The 22,579-nt window shown below is 36.8% G+C and overlaps 1 protein-coding gene and 1 pseudogene across 1 annotated transcript; one reads left to right on the top strand and one right to left on the bottom strand.

The window, feature by feature from the left end:
- Window positions 619-1,483, top strand: LOC102189781 (annotated as a pseudogene).
- On the bottom strand, window positions 3,784-19,084 carry CCDC181 (coiled-coil domain containing 181). The gene is made up of 5 exons (XM_005690617.2): window positions 18,951-19,084; window positions 15,243-16,184; window positions 10,878-11,024; window positions 5,532-5,686; window positions 3,784-4,118 (listed from the first exon to the last, which is right to left on the bottom strand). The coding sequence occupies exons 1-5, from the start codon at window positions 19,065-19,067 to the stop codon at window positions 3,956-3,958; spliced, it is 1,524 nt and encodes a 507-aa protein (XP_005690674.1). The 5' UTR covers window positions 19,068-19,084; the 3' UTR covers window positions 3,784-3,955.

A 22,579-nucleotide genomic window follows, 5' to 3' on the forward strand; every position in this document is an offset into this window, starting at 1 on the left:
AAAAGAGTAATAGAAGAATAGAAATAAGTACAGGAGAGGAATAAGAATAGGACTTGACCTCAACTTTATAAAGGACATTTATGGAAAACCCACAGCTAACATCATGCATGTGTGCATGCTATGTTGCTTCATGTCCGACTCTATGTGACCCGATGATATGTAGCCCACCAGGCTCCTCTGTTTGTGGGATTCTCCAGGCGAGAATACTGGAGTGGGTTGCCATGCCTTCCTCCAGGGAATCTTCCTGACCCAGGGATCAAACCTGCATCTCATGACTCCTATACTGGCAGGCGGGTTCTTTATCACTAGTGCCACCTGGGAAGGCCCAGCTAACACCATACTTAAAGCTAAAAGACTAAAAGCTTTCCTCCTAAGATCAAGAACAAGATAAGGATGCCCAGGCAGAGTGGAGTAGCAGTCAGAGATGTTCTGTTCTGAGGAGCAGCCAGTGGTGTGATGGTGCAAGCCATGGACCATTTACACCTGAGACGGACTATGGAAAAGCAAGTACTGGAGGTGGAAGTCCAAGTCAAACATAGAAGGACAGCCTCGCTGAGCAACCTGGAGTGTCCCCTGTACCTGAGGTAATCTCAGGTTAAAATCTGAGGTAAGCAATGGTTAAAGCAGTATTGGAACACCTGGGTGGCTGATTCCAAAAGAAACAATCAAATAAAACTACCTTCTCTTAGGTCTTAAGGATCCCAAATCTTTGCTATGGGCATTGGAGCTGGTGGAATAGCAATCATGACTGTGGGAAGGAGCAGCAAGACGCTGCAGCACACTGACCATAGGATAGAATATATCCTGCAAGATGGCCGGACCTTCATTGGTACGTTTAAGACTTTTGACAGACATATGAACTTGACCCTCTATGACTGTGATGAGTTCAGGAGGATTGAGCCAAAGGATGTGAAACAGCCACAGCATGAAAAAAAGTGAGTTTGGGGTCAAGTGTTGCTCTGTGGGGAAACTTGGTTTCCATGACTCTGGAGGGAAAGATACTGGCATTGCTCAGGTACCTCTTGCTGGAGCTGCAGGAGGCCCTGGGGTTGGCAGGGCAGTTAGCGGAGATGTTTCAGCTGGTGTTCCAATTCCCTAGGTCCCTGCTGGAACAGCAGGCTCTGTCCAAGGGATTGAGGAGTCATCCCAACAAGTAGTGACCCCACAGGGAAGAGGCACAGTAGCAGCTGCTGCAGGTGCTGCTACTGCCAGCACTGCCGGAGCCCCAAGTAGGAGTATCCATGAGGATGGGGGACTGCCCCTGCCGCCATCAGTTGGTCGAGCAACCCCACCTCCAGGAATTATGGCTCCTCCACCTGGTATGAGACTACCATGGGCCCACCACTTCCTTCCCCCTACTCAAGAGATATCAACAGGCATGCCCCCTCCAGGAATGAGGACCCCCCCTTCACCAGGAATAAGAGGTTCACCTCCTCCAAGAAAGCATCTACTAAGACCTAAGGGTACTACTGATTCTTCTTAGTCACTTTTTTTCCACAATGAATCTTGTGAAATAGGTGGAGTGTTTGTGAACTTTTGTCTCCTTTGCTGCATTAATGCAAGTGAAAGTGTTAGTCACTCAGTCATGTCCGACTCTTTGCAACCCCATGGACTATACCCTGCCAGGCTCCTCTGTCCATGGGATTCTCCAGGCAAGAATACTGGAGTGGGTTGCCACTCCCTTCTCCAGGAGAACCTCCCGACCCAGGGATTAAACCCGAGTCACCTGCATTGCAGGCAGACTTTTTACCATCTGAGCCACCATGGAAGCACTGCTACATTAAGATCAACTAATAGACACATATGGGGAAAAAAAATGATGTCCACTTTCACTACTCCTACTCTACATTATACTAGAAGTTTTAGCCAGAGAAGTCAGTCAAGAAAGATGAATAAAGGCATCCCATTTGGAAAGGAAAAATTAAAACTATCTCTATTTGCAGATGATATCTAGCCTACATGGGCATCCCTGGTGGCTTGGCCATAAAGACTCTGCATGCAATCCAAGAGATGTGGGTTCAATCCCTGGGTCAGGAAGATCCCCTGGAGAAGTAAATGGCTACACACTCCAGTATTCTTGCCTGGGAAACTCCATGGACACAGAAACCTAGCGGGCTACCATCCATGTGGTCACAAGAATCAGACATGACTTAGCAACTAAATACCACCACCACCATCTATCCTATACAGAGAAAATTCAAAATTTTTTCACCAAAAAATGTAGTACTAATAAATTCAGCCATGTTTCAGAGTACAACATCAATATACACAAATCTGTTTGTGTTTCAAGTATAGAACACAGAAAGAAAATTAAGAAAACAATTCCATTTGCAATAGAATCCAAAAGAATAAATATCTATGAATAAATTTAACAAAGCAGGTGAAAGACTTATACACTGAAAACTATAAAACATTGCTGCACTAAATGAAAAGACATCCTGTGTTTATGGGTTAGAAGACAGTCTCATGATGGAGAAGGAAATAGCAACCCACTCCACTACTCTTGCCTGGAAAATTCCATGGATGGAGGAGCCTGGTAGGCTACAGTCCATGGGGTCGCAAAGAGTCAGACACGACTGAGCAACTTCACTTTCTTTCTTTCCCTAGTTCTTTTGGAGAAGGGACTGGCAACCCACTCCAGTGTTCTTGCCTGGAGAATCCCATGGACGGATTCCCTGTCTATGGAGAATCCCAGACTGGTGGGCCACAGTCTATGGGGCTGCAAACAGTCGGACGCAACTAAGCAACACACACACACACACACACACCACACATACACTCTCTCTCTCTCTCTCTCATGAAGATGGCAATGCTACCTAAAGCAAATGACAGATTCATTGCAATCCTTATGAAAATTTCAGCAGCCAGTTTTGCAAAACTGTTGTGGAATACTTAAATGTCAAATTGGTTCTTATCATTAAAAATAAACATTAAACAACACAAGACTAGTTATAATGAAAAGTTAAATTGCCTGGTATATGCTCAAAGTGCTGTAATAAGCTGAGAAAGGATTGAATAATTCTGTTTTCTAATTTAGGGTCAAGTGATTAAGGTACAAATATCCAGTTGTTAAGAACCCTGTCTTCTGAAGCTTTAAAAGAACTCCTACAGCAATTCTCCACTCTCCATCACACTTGTATGTTTGCCTTTGTCCTCCACTCCTCAAGTGCTCTTACACACATCAAGGATAATTCCCCACACGTGGAATTACAAATGTCTACCAAGGTATGTAGGCTTTATAGTAAAACTAAAAGAAAGAATTCTGCAACCATACAAATCTCAGAATCTGTAAGCAAACTGCTCACCTCTATAGTTTCTTCATCTGCAAAACAAGAATGAGTAATAGGGTTGTTATAAGATCAAATTATTTATGTAAAGCATTTACAACAATACCAGGTACATTATGAACTCTCAATAAGAGCTGTATGATTTTGTATAACATACCCAAAATAGTTATGCTTTTTGTTTTTTAAAGAACATGTGGAAGTATGCCTAACCTATTGCTTAGCTTGCTACAGCTATTCAAAATTGACATAATTAGGACTGTGTATGAGGCCTTGATCCAGATTTGTTTAAGAGGTCACTTCTCCTGCCTTATGAAATGTTCTACTGCAATTTTTTAAAATGATAATAGGAACTAAGAATAGGTACCTGTCCCTTTTTTGTGTTTGTTTCAGCTAGAAATGTTAAAATAACTTAGAAGTAAAGAAATGTAGAGTTCATTTGTTCAATTTTTTGCATGGACTAAGATGGTATAACACATTACAATGCTGCAAGATAAGAAATTTATTTTGCTCTACTATTAAAGGAAATAAGACAAATTCACCATCAACACCATCAAAAGATAAGTAGCACTTCCATAATTTAGAGTATAACCAAAGCACACAGGCCATAAGAAATGATATCCAAAATTTTGAGGACAGCAGCTTCCAAATGAAGTATTTAATAAATACCTTCAGTTGTAATGATCAGTAAAACGGAAAGATTTGGCTTCTGACATATTATATAGGTGGCACTGTAACTGTTTAGACCGCTTTGCTTCTAGTCGGAGCTGTCTAGCTCTTTCTTTGACAGCTTGTTGCTCTGCTATTTTTTCTATCTGTTTTCTTCTTAGCCATCTGTAGAGAAAGACATAATCAGATCTGGTATCAGCCTGGATATATCTTCACACTATAAAGTTATTACTATAGACAATTATAGGAAATTGGACTTATATTGAAATGCTCTGGTCACAACACAAATTAGTATTAACTGAAAAATTTCATTCTTATACCAAAGGCTCACACTAGGAAAGCATGGTAACATTTACAATCAAATATTTGAAATGAAGTTTGTCTTATGATGAAACTGCCAACTAAAAAACTTTTTAAAGTGATTTACAAACTATTTTACATGTGGCATACATAATATGTAAAATGAATTTTAAATCTTTTTTAAAATATGATTTTCTAAACAACTAAGTGTTTGACTGGTTCCATATAATTTATTTAGCAGCATGCAGAAATGCTGCCTTGCTATTCTTGGTAGAGAAATCATAGAGTTCCTGCTTTTCAGTGAATAAAATTATTCTTCTTAAAATGGGAAAATAAGCCTAAGAAGAAAAAACATCAAAAAAGGTGATGGGAAAGGCCACATTCTAACAAATTTAAGTCTATAAAGCTTGCTTAGGTTAAATAACATTAAAAATAACTATATATATTACATCTCTGGTATGAAAGTGCATATGTGGTGTGTGCATGTGTGTATATGTTTTCAGAAATAAATCCAAACAACTAATTGACTGCACTAGCATAAAAGGGACTTAAGAAACCTCTAATCCAATGTTGTATGGTCTTGAATTGGATAGTAGTTTGAGCAAATTAACTGCAGTCCCTTAGGGGTCAACTGGGAAAGGAAAGAAAGAAAGAGGCTAAGAAACTAAGAAAGAGAAAGACAGCAGAAAAGAAAGAAATGAACTTCAAACAGTGGACTAAGTTTCCACTCCCTTTCCCAAGTCTTGCTGGCAAAATTATGAAGCCAGATCTGTTTCCTCAGAATAAGCCAGGTATTACACTCTTACCCAGGCAACTGAAAGGAGACTGGGTTTGCCTTCAATTACCAAAATAGGTTTCTAAATCCCCCTTTCATCTGGTCTGTACAGATCTTCCTCCTCTTTACAGAAAAAATACTTACTGGTTAAGTGCCACGCTTTATTCAGTCTTCTGAGGACTAAGTAGGAGAAGCTGTAACCAATCTTGGGCCCACTTCTCCAAGCAATGAACAAATCAATCAATCAATGGGAGGCTATCAGAAGTTATCACACTGGTGCCATTAAGAAATAGTTTTAGTATTAAAACATATCTTGAAAGAATGGTATAGATATTACACAAAGCATGGAGTTAAAGAATTTTCTCACATATTTTTTAAACTGTGGCTTTAAAACTGTATAGGTATATAATGTAAGGGATTAATTTTTTTTTTAAGTTCTATTGACTATATAATTGTCTGAGTTGCCCCTGAGGAGGAGGGGAAACACCCTTCCTTTGACTTACTGTTTGAAGGCCCGGTCACGGCCTTCTGTTCCTTTAAGGAAGACTAAGCACTCCTCTTGCTTCCGCAGTTCTTCTGTCTTTCTTTCTTTCAGTTGTTCTTCATGCTTTTTTTTAAGCCATAATCGAAAAGCTTGCTGTGGATCTCTGTTTTCCTGCTGTTCGCAAAAGTAAGTTTTGCTTAAAGAAATGAAAACTACTTTTTAAGGCCCTGCCAATACGACCCTATAAGAATACATGTCCTATTCACAACTGTTCATAATAATACCAGTCTCATTACTTGCACTTTTAGCATCCAAACCAAATATATGACCTCTGAATCAACACTCACTGCCCTCTTGCTTCCTTCAAAAGTCTTACTGAGGTAATCAATAAATGGAGAATGTCAAGATGCAGTGATTGGCAAACTTTTCAAAACTGAGCCCTTTGACAATTAAAATAATTCTGCACATTGACACAAGCATATAAAGTCAGTATGAGTGACGTATTGGTATCAATTACTGAAGGAAGCTCCACTGGAATTGAAAATCAATGACCCAACATTTGTGTTATTCAACCTTTCTTTTAAATTCTTCTTTCATTTTTAAGAGCATCTGCCAAGCCCATCTCCAAAAATGCAATTATTACTATGGAACATGGCAATAAGGATTTTCAACCATAAGAATTTTTTCATAAGGATAATTGCCATGAGGATTTTGTCATAAGAATGGGCTAGTGGGAATAGCTTATTGTATGGTTCTTCAAACTTTATGATGGATACAATCCTCAAGGAGTTTTCAAAAGCTGAAAGAACTCTTATTTGGGAGAGTAAAGAGAGCAAATGGAAAGATTTGGGGACTCTTCAGCCTTGGAAAACGCATGATTCATTATATGGATGCCTGGCTAGAATACAAAAGGAAAAGATGCATTCATTTAATACTTTTGCCACATCTGAGTTCTGTGATAGCTCCTACACCTTGCATTTTCCTTTATCTGTAGCCCACACTGCCAAGTATGCTCCAGTCTAATTTATTTAATTTATATAACCTAGAATCTTGGGTGTATAATGCAGAACTTTGTGAAGAGGTCCTATGGACCTACAAGACCATTGCTGAACACCTGAAAGTTTGGGAGTATCTGGAGATTACTAAAAAGTGTTCAATCTGCAACTATAGATTAAAAGAGTTAGGAATGCAGGGACAGACAGGATTGATGGATATCACTGTTCATCTATTCATTCAACAGATATTCACAGAGCATCTACTACATACAGCATCTACCTGTACAGAGCTACTGCTGCTGCTGCTGCTAGGTCACTTCAGTTGTGTCCAACTACGCACCAAAGGTGGGTGGGTGGGGAAACAAGGCTCCCTTTCTCATACATTCTACACCTGCACTGTATGATACATAGCTACTAGTCACAAGTAACTACTTAAATAAAATTAGAAATTCAGTATCTCGATCACATTAGCTACATTTTAAGTACTTAACAGTCATATTATGGCCAGTGGCCACTTCACTGGACAGTGTAGATACAGTGTTACCATCATCACAGAAAATTGTATTGGGCAGTGTTGTTCAAGATAAGATGAAATATAGGATTGATTGACTGTTATGTCAGGTTCAAAAGAAAAGTATGGTAAGGAAAGACAGTAATAACGGGAGATGTGAGGAGAAAGGAATAAACTCCTAGAAACATAATATTTACCAAGGCTGAATCAGGAAGAACAGAAAATGTGAAGAGGTTGATTACTAGTAATGAAACTGAATAAATAATCAAAAATCTCCCCCAAAACAAAAGTCCAAGACCAGATGGCTTCTAGAAAATCTAAAGAAGAATTAATACTGATCATTCTCAAACTCTTCCAACAAACAGAAGAGAAGAGGACACTTCCAATCCATTTTAAGAGGCCTGATTACTGTCATACCAAAGCCAGACAAAGATAATACAAGAAAACAAAATTAGAGGCTGACATACTTGATGAATTCTTTAAATGTAAAAATACTCAACAAACTATCAGAAAAGCTAATTCAGCAGTATATTAAAAAAAATCATACATCAATGATCAAGTGGGATTTTACAGAGATGCTAGGATGGTTCAAATCTACAAATCAATGTTATACACATTAATGAGTTGAAAGATAAAAATCATATGATGATCTAAATAGATGCAAAAAAAGCATGACAAAATATATATTTTCATGATAAAAACTCTCAAAAATTGGGTATAGAGAGAATATACCTCAATATAATAAAGACTATGTATCACAAGTCCACAGCTAACATCATACTATCAGGGGCAAGATAAGAATCCCCATTCTCACTACTTTTATTCAACACATAGTTGAAGTCCCAGCTGGAGCAATCAGACAAGAAAAAGAAATAAAAGGCATTCGAATTAGAAAGAAAGAAGTGAAATTGCTCTATTTGCACATTACATATTATTATTATACACAGAAACCCTAGAGACTTTACCCCTCCCCACAAAAAAAAAAAAAAAAAAACAGAACTAATAAACCATTCAGTAAAGCTACAGGATACAAAATCAATATATAAAAATCAACTGTGTTTCAATACACTAAAAACAAACTATCTGAAAGAGAATTAACAAGGCCTTTTAAAATAGCATAAAAGAAGAATGAAATAGATACCTAGGAATAAATTTAACCAAGGAGGTAAAAGACTATATGCTGAAAGCATAAAGACATTAATGAAAGACACTGAAGAAGATACAAATGAATGGAAAGATACTCCATGACCATGGACTAGAAAAACTAATATTGTTAAAATGTCCATACTATCTAAAAATTGTCCATGCAATATAAAATTCATTACATAAAAGTTCCAATGGAATTTTTCACAAAATTGAAAAAACTCCTAAAATCTGCATAAGAGCCAAACCTCCAATGTAATCCTGAGAAAGAACAACAAAGCTGGAAGCATCTCACTTCCTGATTTTAATCTATATTATAACGCTGAAACAATCAAATAGTATATTAATAGTACTGGCATGAGAATAGACACATAGATCAATGGAAGAGAATAGAGAGCACAGAAATCAACCCATGCATATACTGTCAATTATTTTCAACAAAGAAACCAACAATAACAATGAGGAAGGAACAGTCTCTTCAATAAATGGAATTAGGAAAACTGAATTGCTACACATAAAAATTACCTCATTTCCTTTTCTCTTAACATACTGGATAGAACTCCCAGAATGAAATTATTTATTATAGAAGGGAGACTTACCTGTCTCTGACTTTAATGGGTATACCTATAGTATTTCCTAAGATAGTATTTATCCTGTAATCCACATTTTATTAGAAAAAATTAAAAATAAATGCTAGTAAATACGAGTATATACTTTTTCTATATCTTTCAAGATAGACAAATTCTTTTTATTTACCTATTTTGTACTAAATATATTAATAGATTTGTTATTATTTGTCCATAATTTCCTCCCTAAAATAAACTATACTTGGTTATAGCATGCTATTATTTTACTATACAGTTGCAGTCAAATTTCTCAATATTTTCTCTTTTAGTTCATGGTTTCAGGTTTACTACCTGAAAAGATATTGTCAATCCCAAGATTATAAAAGCTAAATTTCTATTAATAGCATAACAAATAATGTAAAAGTACATCATTTTGTTAGTCAAGGAAAACATATTTACAGACATAATAGACAAGGATTAAAATCTGTACTGCCTGCAATGCAAGAGACCCTGGTTCAAATACCGGGTCAGGAAGACCCCCTGGAGAAGGGATAGGCTATCCACTCCAGTATCCTTGGGCTTCCCTGGTGGCTCAGTTGGTAAAGAATCCACCTGCAATGTGGGAGACCTGGATTCCATCCCTGGGTTGGGAAGATCCCCTGGAGGAGGGCATGGCAACCCACTCCAGTTTTTTTTCCTGGAGAATCCCCATGGACAGAGGAGCCTGATGGGCTATAGTCCATGAGGTCGCAGAGTTGGACATGACTGAGCAACTAAGCACAAGAAAAATAAAACCGATAAAAAAGAAAAGACTACAAACAGGAAATTCACAGAAAACACACGCTCATATACATTCATATATATTAATAATTTGAAAAAAATAAAAAAATAAACTACATACAATGTTAGACACGATATATTAAACATTCGCTCTTACATACTACTGGCTGCTGCTAAGTCGCTTCAGTCGTGTCCGACTCTGTGCGACCCCATAGACGGCAGCCCACCAGGCTCCCCCGTCCCTGGGATTCTCCAGGCAAGAACACTGGAGTGGGTTGCCATTTCCTTCTCCAATGCATGAACGTGAAAAGTCAAAGTGAAGTCACTCAGTCATGTCCGACTCTTAGCAACCCCATGGACTGCAGCCTACCAGGCTCCTCCGTCCATGGGATTTTCCAGCAAGAGTACTGGAGTGGGGTGCCATTGCCTTCTCCATACATACTGCTGGAGGGACAACAAATTGATACAACCTTTTAGGAGGCTAACTTTGCATATTTAACCACAACTTTCATTCTGGATATCCAATAAGTCATAAATTTCCAAGAAACCCTCTTATAGAATATTGATGTTCTCCTATAGAATTTACATGTTCACAACAGCCCTGTTAATTAATAGAGCAATATTAGAATCAATCTAAATATCTACAAATGAGGAATGGTTTAATAAATTGTTACGTCTGAAAGTAGAATATCATGGAGCTATTTGAAAAGAGATCTAAATGCAATGATCTAGAAATATGTCCTTGATGAATGGGTGAAAAAAATCCAACCACATAATACACTTTTAGCAGATAAACATGTAAATAAAAATAAAAGCGAGAAGGATTTACAGCACACTGTTAAAAGCAGTTACCACTAGGAGATGAGCCTGGAAAGAGAGAGGATTGAATTTTCAATTTTCAGGTTATATACATTTTTTAAATAGTAGGGATATAGATGATTTTTTTACTTTCTCATGGGTTTTTTGTATATTTCAAATGTTTAAAAAAATGAAATATGATGGCTTTGTTAGTTTTCACATAAGATTCCTATACATCTACTCTTAAGTGAGACCAATCTGTAGAGATTTTGTGCGCATTGTCCTATTTAAATATCTAAGTTATATATCTTGAAAAAAATGAATTGGTAGCTTTCCTTTTTTCTGTGCTTTAACTGTTTGAATAAAATAAGAATCATTTGATTTTTACAAGGCTTCTCAGAATTTAATTATGTAATAAAGTCATCTGCATGTTGCATCTTTTGCAAGGGTAGTTCCTGGACCACGTTTTCTACTTCTTTAGGCTTTTAGTCTGATAGTCAGACTCCCTTCTGTAAATAAATCCAGCTTTCATATATGTATGAACTTATTTTTCATGAAGAAGGATTGCTTACTCTACTGTTCATGTCTTCAATCTGCTTTGCTCGCTGAATTCTCCTCATTTCTTGGACCTGCTCTCTCTTCTTTTGCAACCATGCTTTAAATACCATGTCGTTCTCTTTTTTCTTTTCTTTTTCTTCTTCTATTTTCTTTTCATCTTCCTGGGGGAAAGAATATCCAAACACACTAATATAAAATTATATATGTTATCAAACTAGAGAGATATATTTTGATGTCTGACATTAGAATTCCCAGCCTCTAAAAATTTCCATCTGTAAATTGGGCCTCCCTAAAGAAAACAGGGCCTCCAATTTTCTTAGGGAAATAAAGGAAGACTTCAGATAAATTGTAGAGGTAAAGTCTAATTATATAAATCTACACTATGCAACATGCTGTTCAAGAATTTCTTGGATCTCTCCTTAGCTTCCTAGTTTATTTTTTGTATTTAACTCCTCAAAAACCACAGCTATGCAAAAGACTGCCCCCAAAACACACACATACACACACACACTCTCTCTCACTCCACAAGCATGAATATGGTGTCTACAGAAGCACTGTAAATGCCTTAAACATTTTTAGATGATTGTTAAATTTGTTAATTGTGACACATGACATTGTGATTATGAAACCAGTGCTATAATCATTTTCTTTTTGAAGCATACAATCATCTCTGAAGTGTACAAGTGAGCAATGATTGGATGTCTAGGACTTGCTTTGAAAAAAACTTCAGCCAAAAAAGGAAGAGATGAAGCAAATCAGCCAAAATCTCAATGACTCTTGAATCTGGGTAATGGAGACATAAGGGTTAACTGTACCTTTATATGTGTTGGAGATTTTTTATCATACTGTTTAAAAATATTTTCAACTAGTGTATATCGATAAAGTAACATTTTTGCTATCAGAAAAATATTTAAACAGTTAACTATTAGAACAAAATTAAATTTTTTAACTGAATTATTAAAGTGATGTTATAAAAGAGAGTTACTTAAACTTTAAGGGAGGTATTTACTTAAACCAGTTATGAAGAGCTATAAAACAGTAACTGGGAACAATGCAGCATGTCTTAGTGGAAATATCACCATGGTAGAAGTTAAGTAACAATCATACTATGTTAATTTGGGCAAACCATTTAACTCAGTATTCTCATCTATAAAATGAAGTTGTATTAACAAGCTCATAAGTCTCTTTCAATACTAAAATTTTAGCATGGAAATAAATTGAATGATAGAATCCATGCTTAAACTGTTTTCAAATAATGAATTCAGAGTTCTTTCCACATGTTTTGACAGTATAGCAGCCCTTTTTGATCGAACAAAATATAGAAGGAAAAATTCTATACAATTAATAGCATAAAATGTCTTTTTAAAAACTTGTTACCATTTTCTAAGCCCTTATCATGGAGCTTACATAATATGTGAATTTACTAACTATTATATTTTATATTTATTTTAGCTCCCTTTTACCAAAGGATTTGGGATGCCTTGCATGAATAATTGTACGACAATTATTTTTCCAGACAGGCCATCTGGATTAAACAGATATTAGCCAAAGCACAGACACTGCAGTTGCCAAAGAGAACAGTGAGATGATGCACTTAGTGTAGAGAGATGGAGTAGAGCAGCCCTATTTGCCCCTAGGAAATATTTTGCAGGGCATCAAAAAGGAAAGCCTTCTCCTGAAACCAGCTGAAAATATTTTAAAGTCTTAGCACTTAAAGACCATGCCCTGAGCTAGTACATAACCAAAGTGAAACTTAGTTATGAGGATCCTGACATGAGAAAAGTATATCCCAAAACAGTGTGTGACACCCAAAAAAGAGGATCAAAAGAAACACGAACTATCCATTAGTCATACCCGTTAAAAATTACCATTAGTTCATTAGTGAAAAAGACACTGCCATTATATAAAACCTCCTATATAACTTCCACAGAAATTTATACAGAAGCACACGTGTAAACATGTGCGTGTATGCAGCAAACGAGTAGTTCAGTTATTCTCAACAAATTCTTTTATATTATCATGCAGTTCTGAGTTAACAGATCCTTTTACATACCTATTATATACCTGAACCAAGGAAGCTGAGTCTGACAGAGCTCCGATTTCACTAGCCAACTAAGCTAAATTTTACTAAATATGCACCCTTTCAGATTTCCTGCCTAAAAGTGTGCTATAGGTTACATGTTCTTAGTAACTTCATTTCTTAGTCTTTTTCTGCTAATTTGAGTTCCTGATTTAAATGCCAGAAATTTCCATTGATCATTTCCTACATAAGTGGAAAACAGACCACTTATCAACTTCTCAACATGACAGGAAAACTGGGATTTCGATTTTGCTACAAACAAGTCACGGGACTTTGGTAAAGTTATTTAAATTATCTGGATGAGTTTTTCACCTATGAAATAATCTTTTAAGGTTTCTTCTTATGTTCTATTAACTGTGATTCTTTTGCTGTTAGGTATTTATAGTTAGACATTTTATGTGGTTCAGCTTAATGCTATCTGTATTCAGTAAAACAGAGAATCAGGGCACTGATTTATGTAGTTCAGAGAAAATTCCCTAGTTTTAATACTTAGAATTTTCTATTATAAAACACTTTTATTCTCTTTAGGAGCAACCCCCCCTCAAAATAATAATAATTTTGGATTCGGTAGGGCATCTTGGAGACATTTCAGTTAGGTTATTAGGCTCTATTCTTAATTAAAATGAAAATCCCTGAAATCAAGAAAATGTAGTGTTGATAACAATCTCTAAGAGGAACAGAGGAGTTTTATTCCAGCCACACTGAGGGCTATTGGCCAGAAGACACAAATTCAAGAAGCATCTGGATTGTGTTCCGCAGCATTACAAAATAGGGGAGGCATATATATAGGCAAAAAATGCAAATCACAGAAGTTGTTTGTCAGGAATTAGGCTTGAAGCTAGCAAGCAATAAGGGTGCTTCTTAAGCAAGGATTGGCTGGTATCTGAAATGGTTAAAAAACTACAAGGGGAGACCTTGAGACCATAAAGTTGAAGCTGGCAGATGGTATTTTGAAGAGGTCTGGTGATATACTTGAGTTTGACACAGTTCAGAAAATTCAGGTACTCAGTGATACAGGAACACATCTGAAACCATATCCACAATGGCCATCCAGCTCCATTCTGGATGCCTGAATCACAGTTTTTTATCTTATCAGAACAAAGAACATGAAATATCAAATATGACAGGGGTACATTCCTTCAAGATTTCAGAAGAGACAGATTAACGTGTACACAGTAAGTCAGTATGGCCTTGGTGTCTGGGAAGGGAAGCTCATCTTCAAAGGAGAACTAGCATGAGTGTCATGGGAAGGTGGGGAGCATTTATCCTATCTTCAAGGAGGCATTCTAAACAATCTGGTAAATATTCTTTTTTTTTACCCCAACGGTGAAAGCAGAGGTACAAAGTATGTTTGACAGGCTGTTCAAATAGATAGGCTGTTCTAGTCAGCATAAAAGGCTTCCCAGGTAGTGCATAGTGTTCAAGACAAATCATGCATAAGCCAGAATTCCCTGTACCTCAATATGTGAAACTTTCTTCCATCCAGTAGTCCTGGAAGATATATGAAATATACACACATCCATACACACACACCAGAGAATTATAATCTAATTCCTTTGTTGCATTCTAAACCCCAACAAATTTGTGCCTTCATTTTTTTGATCTGACATCTGATTTTCACCTATCTCATATCAAAATTGGGCTTTCCTGATAGCTCAGCTGGTAAAGAATCTACCTGCAATGCAGGAGACCCTGGTTTGGGGGTTGGGAAGATCCCCTGAGAAGGGATAGGCTACCCACTCCAGTATTCATGGGCTTCCCTGGTGGCTCCGATGGTAAAGAATCCACCTGCAATGTGGGAGACCTGGGTTCAATTCCTAGGTTGGGAAGATGCCCTGGAGGAGGGTATGGCAACCCACTCCAGTATTCTTGCCTGGAGAATCCCCATGGACAGAGGAGCCTGGCAGGCTACAGCCCAAAGGGTTGCAAAGAGTGGGATACAACTGAGCGATGAAGCATAGCACAGCATATCAAGATTATTTTCAGGAGTCACTTAACTTCTCTGAGCCTCACCTTTCAAAGGAAAGGATCAGATGAAACCATCGCTGAGATCTCCTCTAGCTCTAACACAAGTCATTCATTACTATGCTTTTGTGATCTTCACAAGAAATGACCAGGGTAATCAGGGTGCTTGTTCCCTAAATACAGATTGTTAACACTTAACGACTTAACTTAACAACAGAAAAAAACACGCAAGTGCATGTATCCTATCATTTGAAGAACCATGTCAATTCTTACTGGATATATAAAACACAGAAACATATTCTACTTTCAATATAATGCCCACTTGTGCTCTCACCTCCTTCTTGAGCTTCTCTCTCTTTTGTTCTAGTCGTTTTTTCAGTTCTTTCTGTCGAGGGGAGAGACAGAATGTTGAGGTTGCTGGAGACACATCTGCGGACTGGGTCCTACGGTTAGATTTTCCGTTCCCTTTACTTCGATCTGAGCTAGCAGCAGAACTTGGGTAAATCTTGGGGTTGGGTGGTGGCTGAGGGATGTAAGTCAGTGGCTCTTCTGTTGATGAGGGAGCAAGAACATGTACTTTGGCTACTGGCTCTTCTCTCTTGACTCCACTGACAGACAAATTGGGAGATCTGGGTAAAAACTGCTGAGGTTCACCTTCTGTACTATTAGCATTATTAATGGGGGGCAAAACCCCCTGACTCTTAATGTCCTGTAAATTCACAAGTTCAAACTTTCCATCTCTCTCCATTAGGATTTTCCTATCCTTGTTTTCTTCACAATTTCCATCAGTAAGTGACAGGATCACATTTTCTTGTCCAAATTCATTGGAAATACATAACTGTGACAGTTTTCCAGACACATTACTTTCATAATTTTTGTAAGTATCACTGTCTTCCAGAGGAGGAACTTCTAAATCAACTAATTTGTCCTTGAATTTAAGTTTGCGTTCCCTTTTATCATTCACTGGTTCTTGATTTTGTAGAAGTCTGTTGGCTTGTATAATTTTCTCCATAATATATCTCCTGACTTCCTCATCCTCTTCCTCCTCCAGGTCTTGATGGCTTTCTAGTTTGGATTCTTGCAAAGAGTTCTCACTATCTGAATCTGATATGGGGTCCAAAGGTTGAATACTTGGTACAGAAATAAAGTCATTTCTTCTTGGTGAAACCTCATCCTTCAAAGATTTATCAGGATCAGAAAGCTGCTTGGTGTGTTCTATTTCTGTTTCATTCACTTTTAAGTCTTGGTTAATATTCTCTTCATTCCCACAAGCCATCTAGAAAAAGAGAGATGAGATTCATTTTCGGTAAAAATTGAGACTCTTTGTCCATTCATATGTAGACAATCCAAAATGGATGTTCATGCTCATAATTTATTTTATGAATGGGAAAAGTTACATGCTTCCTGCTCATATTTCACTCAGAGTTTTCTAATTCATATTTTACTTCCCCAAGGGAAAAAGCAAAAAAATTGGGGAAAAATTTAAATCTGAATTTCATGTTCCTAAGTACTAGAATGATTACTTTTTTTAAAGATTTCATGCCAATGTATAAAAGTGCAACTACAAACAGTACAATATTAATATCCCTCCTTCTATAAAATGTTCCTTTTACATTTTCAGAAGAATATACTTTTAAATGTTTTCTCCTTGTAATATTTGTACTTTTTCAAAAAGATATCTTTCTCCCCAGGACCATTACAAGGTCACTGCCTTTGGTCAAGTCCTTATCATTCTGAGTTTCCTATGATCTTTTCAAATTATTACTGCTGCTATTTTCTGCATAATCTATATCCAAATTCCAAGTCAATTTTTACCTCTGGATCAGATTTTCCCTCCTCAATTATATTCAGAGGCTCCAGTAATCTATGTTAAACACCATTATATAACTTGGTCTTACTTTTTTTTTAAAATTTAATCCCACGTGAACCATGAACCAGTATTTTCACAAAACCCTGCTCCACATCTACTAAGTAATGGCTATTATGTCCTGCTGTTGTCAACCCCTTAAAATTCCCTTCCTCTTTTACTAGCTTAGTCACCAATTCTAACAGCCTCTTCTTCCTAACCTGGACAACACTGCTGTATGCCCAATAAGCAAATCAACGTGGCCCCCTAAAATGACTACCAAGTAACTAAAATTAAACAAAGATCTCTGCATTGTAATTGTTCTTTTTAGCCTTATTTTATTCTCTGGTTCATTTCTACAGTATCTGTTTTCAAATTCTCCTTTAGCTTTTACTTCTTTTTAAAACCCACTACAATAAAATCTTCCCCTAATCCTCACCCCTGTTTCTCTGTCATCCATTTTTTCCTACCAACCTCAAAGGAAAAAGTGATTTTAATAATCCACTGGAATGAACAAGATTCATTAGAGCACTGTGTTTTAACCACTGCTGTATCCACAGCACCTAGAACAGCCTCTGACACATGGCCAAGTGATCACTGCTTTACAATGAAAGAATAAGCAATAAGGCAATGACTTATCATCATAATTTATCTAATTCTTTAACCTTGTGCTGTGGATCTCATACCCTTCTAGTCATGAGACCTTGGTTCAGCAATATTGCTCTGGTATCTCTTCCTCTGGGCTTCCTTGGTGGCTCAGATGGTAAAGAATCGCCTGCAATGTGACAGACCTGGGTTGGATCCCGGGCTGGGAAGATCCCTTGGAGAAGGGAATGGCTACCCACTCCAGTATTCTGGCCTGGAGAATGCCATGGTCAGAGAGCCTGGCGGGCTACAGTTCATGGAGTCGCAAAGAAGAGGATATGACTGAGCGACTTTCACTTTCACTTTTCTTTCATCTCTTTCTCTACTCATTCTGATTATTTTTCTGTTAAAGATGCATAAAACCGCCATGTAAAAGCCATCTTAGAAAAGTCTTCACTTTTGACTCTGTTGCCTTTTCCAAATGTTATCTATCTCATCTGTCTTCTCCACTGCATAAGAAAGCAAGATAGAACCAAGAGAGAGTTGTGATAAAAAAAAAACCTGCAGCCTTCATTTCCTTGTAGTCTTTTCCTTAACCCTCTTAAAACTGGCTCCTGCTGTAAATACTTTGATCAACATCCCTCTCAAGTCACCTATCTTATCCCAGTCTTGGTCCTTTTCTTCATTACTTCCCTATTTATTGACACTAATTACATTATGTATAATAGTTATATATTTTAATAAAATTATATATAATTAGTGTCAATAGGAGCTTCTCTGATGGCTCAAATGGTAAAGATGATCCCCTGGAGAAGGGAACGGCTACCCACTCCAGTATCCTTGCCTGAAGAATTCCATGAACAGAGGAGCCTGGCAGGCTGCAGAAACAACTGAGCGAGTAACACTTTCACTTTCTTTCATTTTCAGTGTCAATACATATGCATATATATACACTCATATATAGATATACATACATACTGTATATAAGTAAAAAGAGACAGAACTTTCTATAATTCAGGAACTAGTTCATTTTCCTAGGTAGCCCTACTACATGTCTGATAAATAGTACAGAATCATGATTAATGGATCCACTTTTTTCTACATATATTCCTGTGTCTCAGTCTTTGACCCTTTATTTTTTTTCTGTATATTCATTCCCCTAAAATTCACTGTTAACGTTTCAAATATTAGCTGAAAGACCATGTTTTTGAGGATTTGCTTTATTTTTCATGTATATTGAAAGTAAATCCTGATTTTACCCAAGTTCACATAAAGTAGAAATTAGTTGTATTTGCTTTTTACTTCTGATGCAATAAATTGTATTACTGAATTATATAAATTATAATTTTATTTTTAATTATAATTTTAGCTTTAAGTGCTAATTTAATCACTGTTCTCTCACTAATTAACCCTATGCTTTATGACACAACATTTAAACTCTATATGCTTCAATTTTTTCATGTCCAAAATAGGAATAATGCTACTCATTCTATGTACATCAAAGGAATTGTGTGAGGTTTAAACAAGATAATACATGTGAAAACTCCTCAAGAACTTCAAAACACTTTGTTAATATGATTACTACGAATGCTGCTGGCAATTTATATGTACCTCCATTATGCTGGCACTGCTTTTTTCTTTTTCATTAATCAACCACTCCAGGTCCTTTTCAAAGTCATCTTCATATTCTCCACTGTCTTTTAAATCAGTATCTTTATTTTCATTCATTTTCTGTTTGTTAAAGAATAATGCTGTAAGATTAAAAGAGATAAGGTATTACGTCATGTCCACTTTAGGGGCAGTATGGAGTATGAAGATTAATGCTAAAGGTAAGATAATTAACAAATAGAAACACAAATTATGGGATGTTCAGAATAAACATATCAGTATATCCTAGAAGAGAGACTTACAACGGCCAGACATTTTCCAGGTATACCACTCCTAATAACCATTGCATCTCCCCCCAGTTCCTGTCAGCCTAATATACAAGGAGATTTTAAAAGGTAGATATAAGAAGACTATCTGAGTATCAGAGAAGGATTTTCCACATCCCCTGCCAATCATTAAAATTCCTTGTCCAGGTCTGAGCTGATGAATCATCAGCTTTTTAGTCTCACTCACACACATTTTCCTATATTCAAATTAAAATGATTATATTGTTATCCTCAGTTTCTCAATCCCTCTGGTAATTTAGTCAGTGTAATTATAATTTCTGATCTGAGAGGTTTTTTTAACTATATAACAACTGACCCTTAGTTATGGTATAAGCTAATTTCCACAGAAGTCAAACTGCTGTCAATTCAAAATAAAAAATTTTTTATATAAAAAACAAGCTGTGATACCTACTACTATCTGGAAGGCAGTGACAATAAATAAGAATGTCAGGTGAAAGTTAATAAATGTTTGTGAAAATGGTATATAAATTTAGTCATTTTTAAGAAAACAAACCATACAATTATCTGAAAATTGAGGTCAGTTCCAAGCCCTAATTTATTAGCCCATATTTCAAATGAAAGATGCATTTCCATCTTTACATATAACATGTCTTTGTGTGTGTGAGCATACTATGTATGTATGTGAATATACAATACAATGTTAACAAACCTATTTGTTGAACACCGACAACATGTCTCTAAAAATTATAAAATATGCTCTTGACCCCTGATACAGAAGACAAATGTAAGCCAAATACATACATTCCAAATGTAGACAAAACATAAACTGAAAATGTAGGTAAGTGGAACAAAGGTATAAAAGGACTGTGGAAGGAAGAATAAAAAAGCAACTAAGTTTAAAACTGGAAATATCAAGGAAAGTTGAGATGTGTTTTGAATATTGAGTATAAGAGTTCATCATCTACTCCAGACAAGAGAACAGTCTGAAAAAGAACAAACATAGAAGTGCATGGAATTTCCCAGTATGACCTGAACATAAATGTGCCCCTGGAGAAGGTTCTAAAAGGAGACAGAAGGGGTCAGTTTGATGTCATATTATCTTTTCAAAAAGAAAAAGCGTGAGGGAAAATTGTTTGTGTATATCTAATTGTCATAAAATAGCCAAAGGTAGAAATATACAGCAATAATCTGCATACTTTCCACTACTGACTTAAACAAAAACAAAAAGAGCAATGCTCGGTAAATATACTTAGAATTTTAGGTCCAATTTCAAAAGAACTGTAGAAATATGATTTGCAGGGCCCCAAACACCTGGGACCCTGTTTCTAAACCTGCCTTTTCTTGCTCTAACACCAAGATTAAGTTACCTAAAAACTTCTCTGGAAGTAGAAAGTACAGATGTCAAGAACACATGAAATCTAGGCATATTTTTAAAGATATAAAATGAGAGGTATTATGTTTGATTTGATAAATATCCACAAGCTTTTTGTGGCCATTAGCTTCACTTCTTCCAAAAAGTTTGACCAGACCACCTAACCAGGTACCAATTTTACTAAAGCAAGATTTCTATTTTTTCCATCAAATGATAATGAAAGCATGTGGGAGACCATCTTTCCACTAGCTATACCAGCACTAGCTAAAAGAAGAGATAAGGGTTTTCGGTACTAAGTGCGATATAAGTTAAAAGAATGAGACAATTCAAAAAGACACAGGCACCCCAATGTTCACAGCAGCACTCTTTACAATAGCCAAAACATGGAAGCAACCTAAGTATCCATCAAGAGATGAATGGACAAAGATGTGGCGCATATATACAGTGGGATACTACTCTGCCACCCAAAGTAAGAATGAAATCAAGCCATTTGCAGCAACATGGATGGCTCTAAGGATTATCTTACTGGATGAAGTAAACCAGAAAGAGAAAGAAATGCCATATGATATCACTTATATGTGTAATCTAAAGTATGACACAAATGAACTTATTTACGAAACAGAAACACGGAGACATAGAAAACAAACATACGGTTTCTAAAGGGGAAAGGGGGTGGGGAGATAATTAACTAAGAGTTTGGGATTAGCAGACACATACCACTATATATAAAACAGATAAACACGAAGGCCCTACTGCCTAGCACAAGGAACTATATTCAATATCCTGCGATAAACTAGGATGAAAAAGAATATAAATGTGTATGTATTAATGTTTGTGTATATGTGTGTGTGTGTATCACCTTGCTGTACACCAGAAACTAACTCAACACTGTAAATCAAGAATACTTCAACCAAATATACTTCAATTTAAAAAATTATGAGAACAAAAACAAATGGGTTCTAAGACTGAGACTTGGCTAAAGAACAGATAACATAAAGCTCTGTATCCAGTTTTCTACAGTTTAGAGAACAAAAGAAACTGGAACACATTCAGAGGTTGGTAAACCAGGAGAAAAGGGGATAAAAGACAAGGAGAAGGGACAAAGGCAGGTTATGAAAATAAAATGCCTTAAAGCCAGATTCTGAGGACTACTTGAAAACCCTAGGAATGTTAGCCTAAAGAAGACAAATCCCCTAAAGAAGAGTCATGACAACTGCTTTACAATATTTAAATAGTCATTATGTGAAGGAGAGTTGGACTTGCATAATTTCCAACAGTAAGACCAGTACCAAGGACTAGAAACTCAGGGGCAAATTTTGGCATAATTTACAGTTGTCCATAATTTAAACTTGTCCTGAAGTGAAGTGAGCTGCATTCTCTGTTGATCAAATGTTTATATATAGCTCAGAAGGTGATCACAGCATGTTTTAAAGGGAGACTGAAGCTTTAGAAAAAGAGGTGAGCTAGATGACCCTTACAGAGAAGACAATGACACCCCACTCCAGTACTCTTGCCGGGAAAACCCCATGGATGGAAGAGCCTGGTAGGCTCCAGTCCATGGGGTCGCTAAGAGTCGGACACGACTGAGCGACTTCACTTTCAATTTTCACTTTCATGCATTGGAGAAGGAAATGGCAACCCACTCCAGTGTTCTTGCCTGGAGAATCCCAGGGACCGCGGAGCCTGATGGGCTGCCGTCTAGGGTCGCACAGAGTCGGGCACGACTGAAGCGACTTAGCAGCAGCAGCAGATGACCCTTAAGGTTTATTTTAACCTTTATTATAAGATGCAAATTAGCAAACAACTGCCAACTTATGAAATGCAAGCAAATGTTCAAACAAATGTAGAGTACCATGGTAATGCTTAGTCTAAAATAAATTATCTCAAACTGGGGCTCTGTAATAACCTAGAGGGGTAGGAATGGGCAGGAGGTAGGAGGGAGATTTGAGAGGGAGGGGACATATGTACACCTA

This window comes from Capra hircus, chromosome 16 (assembly GCF_001704415.2).
Source record: "Capra hircus breed San Clemente chromosome 16, ASM170441v1, whole genome shotgun sequence".
In the NCBI taxonomy this organism is placed as follows: Eukaryota; Metazoa; Chordata; class Mammalia; order Artiodactyla; family Bovidae; genus Capra; species Capra hircus.

What these genes read in the sequence shown, in the direction of transcription:
- CCDC181 (XM_005690617.2), bottom strand. Translation starts at nt 19,067, where the DNA reads ATGAATGAAAATAAAGATACTGATTTAAAAGACAGTGGAGAATATGAA. An exon ending in TTGAAGACATGAACAGTAGA is followed by an intron (nt 5,687 to 10,877) that starts GTAAGCAATCCT and finishes TTTTGCGAACAG; the next exon opens with CAGGAAAACAGAGATCCACA. An exon ending in CGTGACCGGGCCTTCAAACA is followed by an intron (nt 4,119 to 5,531) that starts GTAAGTCAAAGG and finishes CTTTCTCTACAG; the next exon opens with ATGGCTAAGAAGAAAACAGA.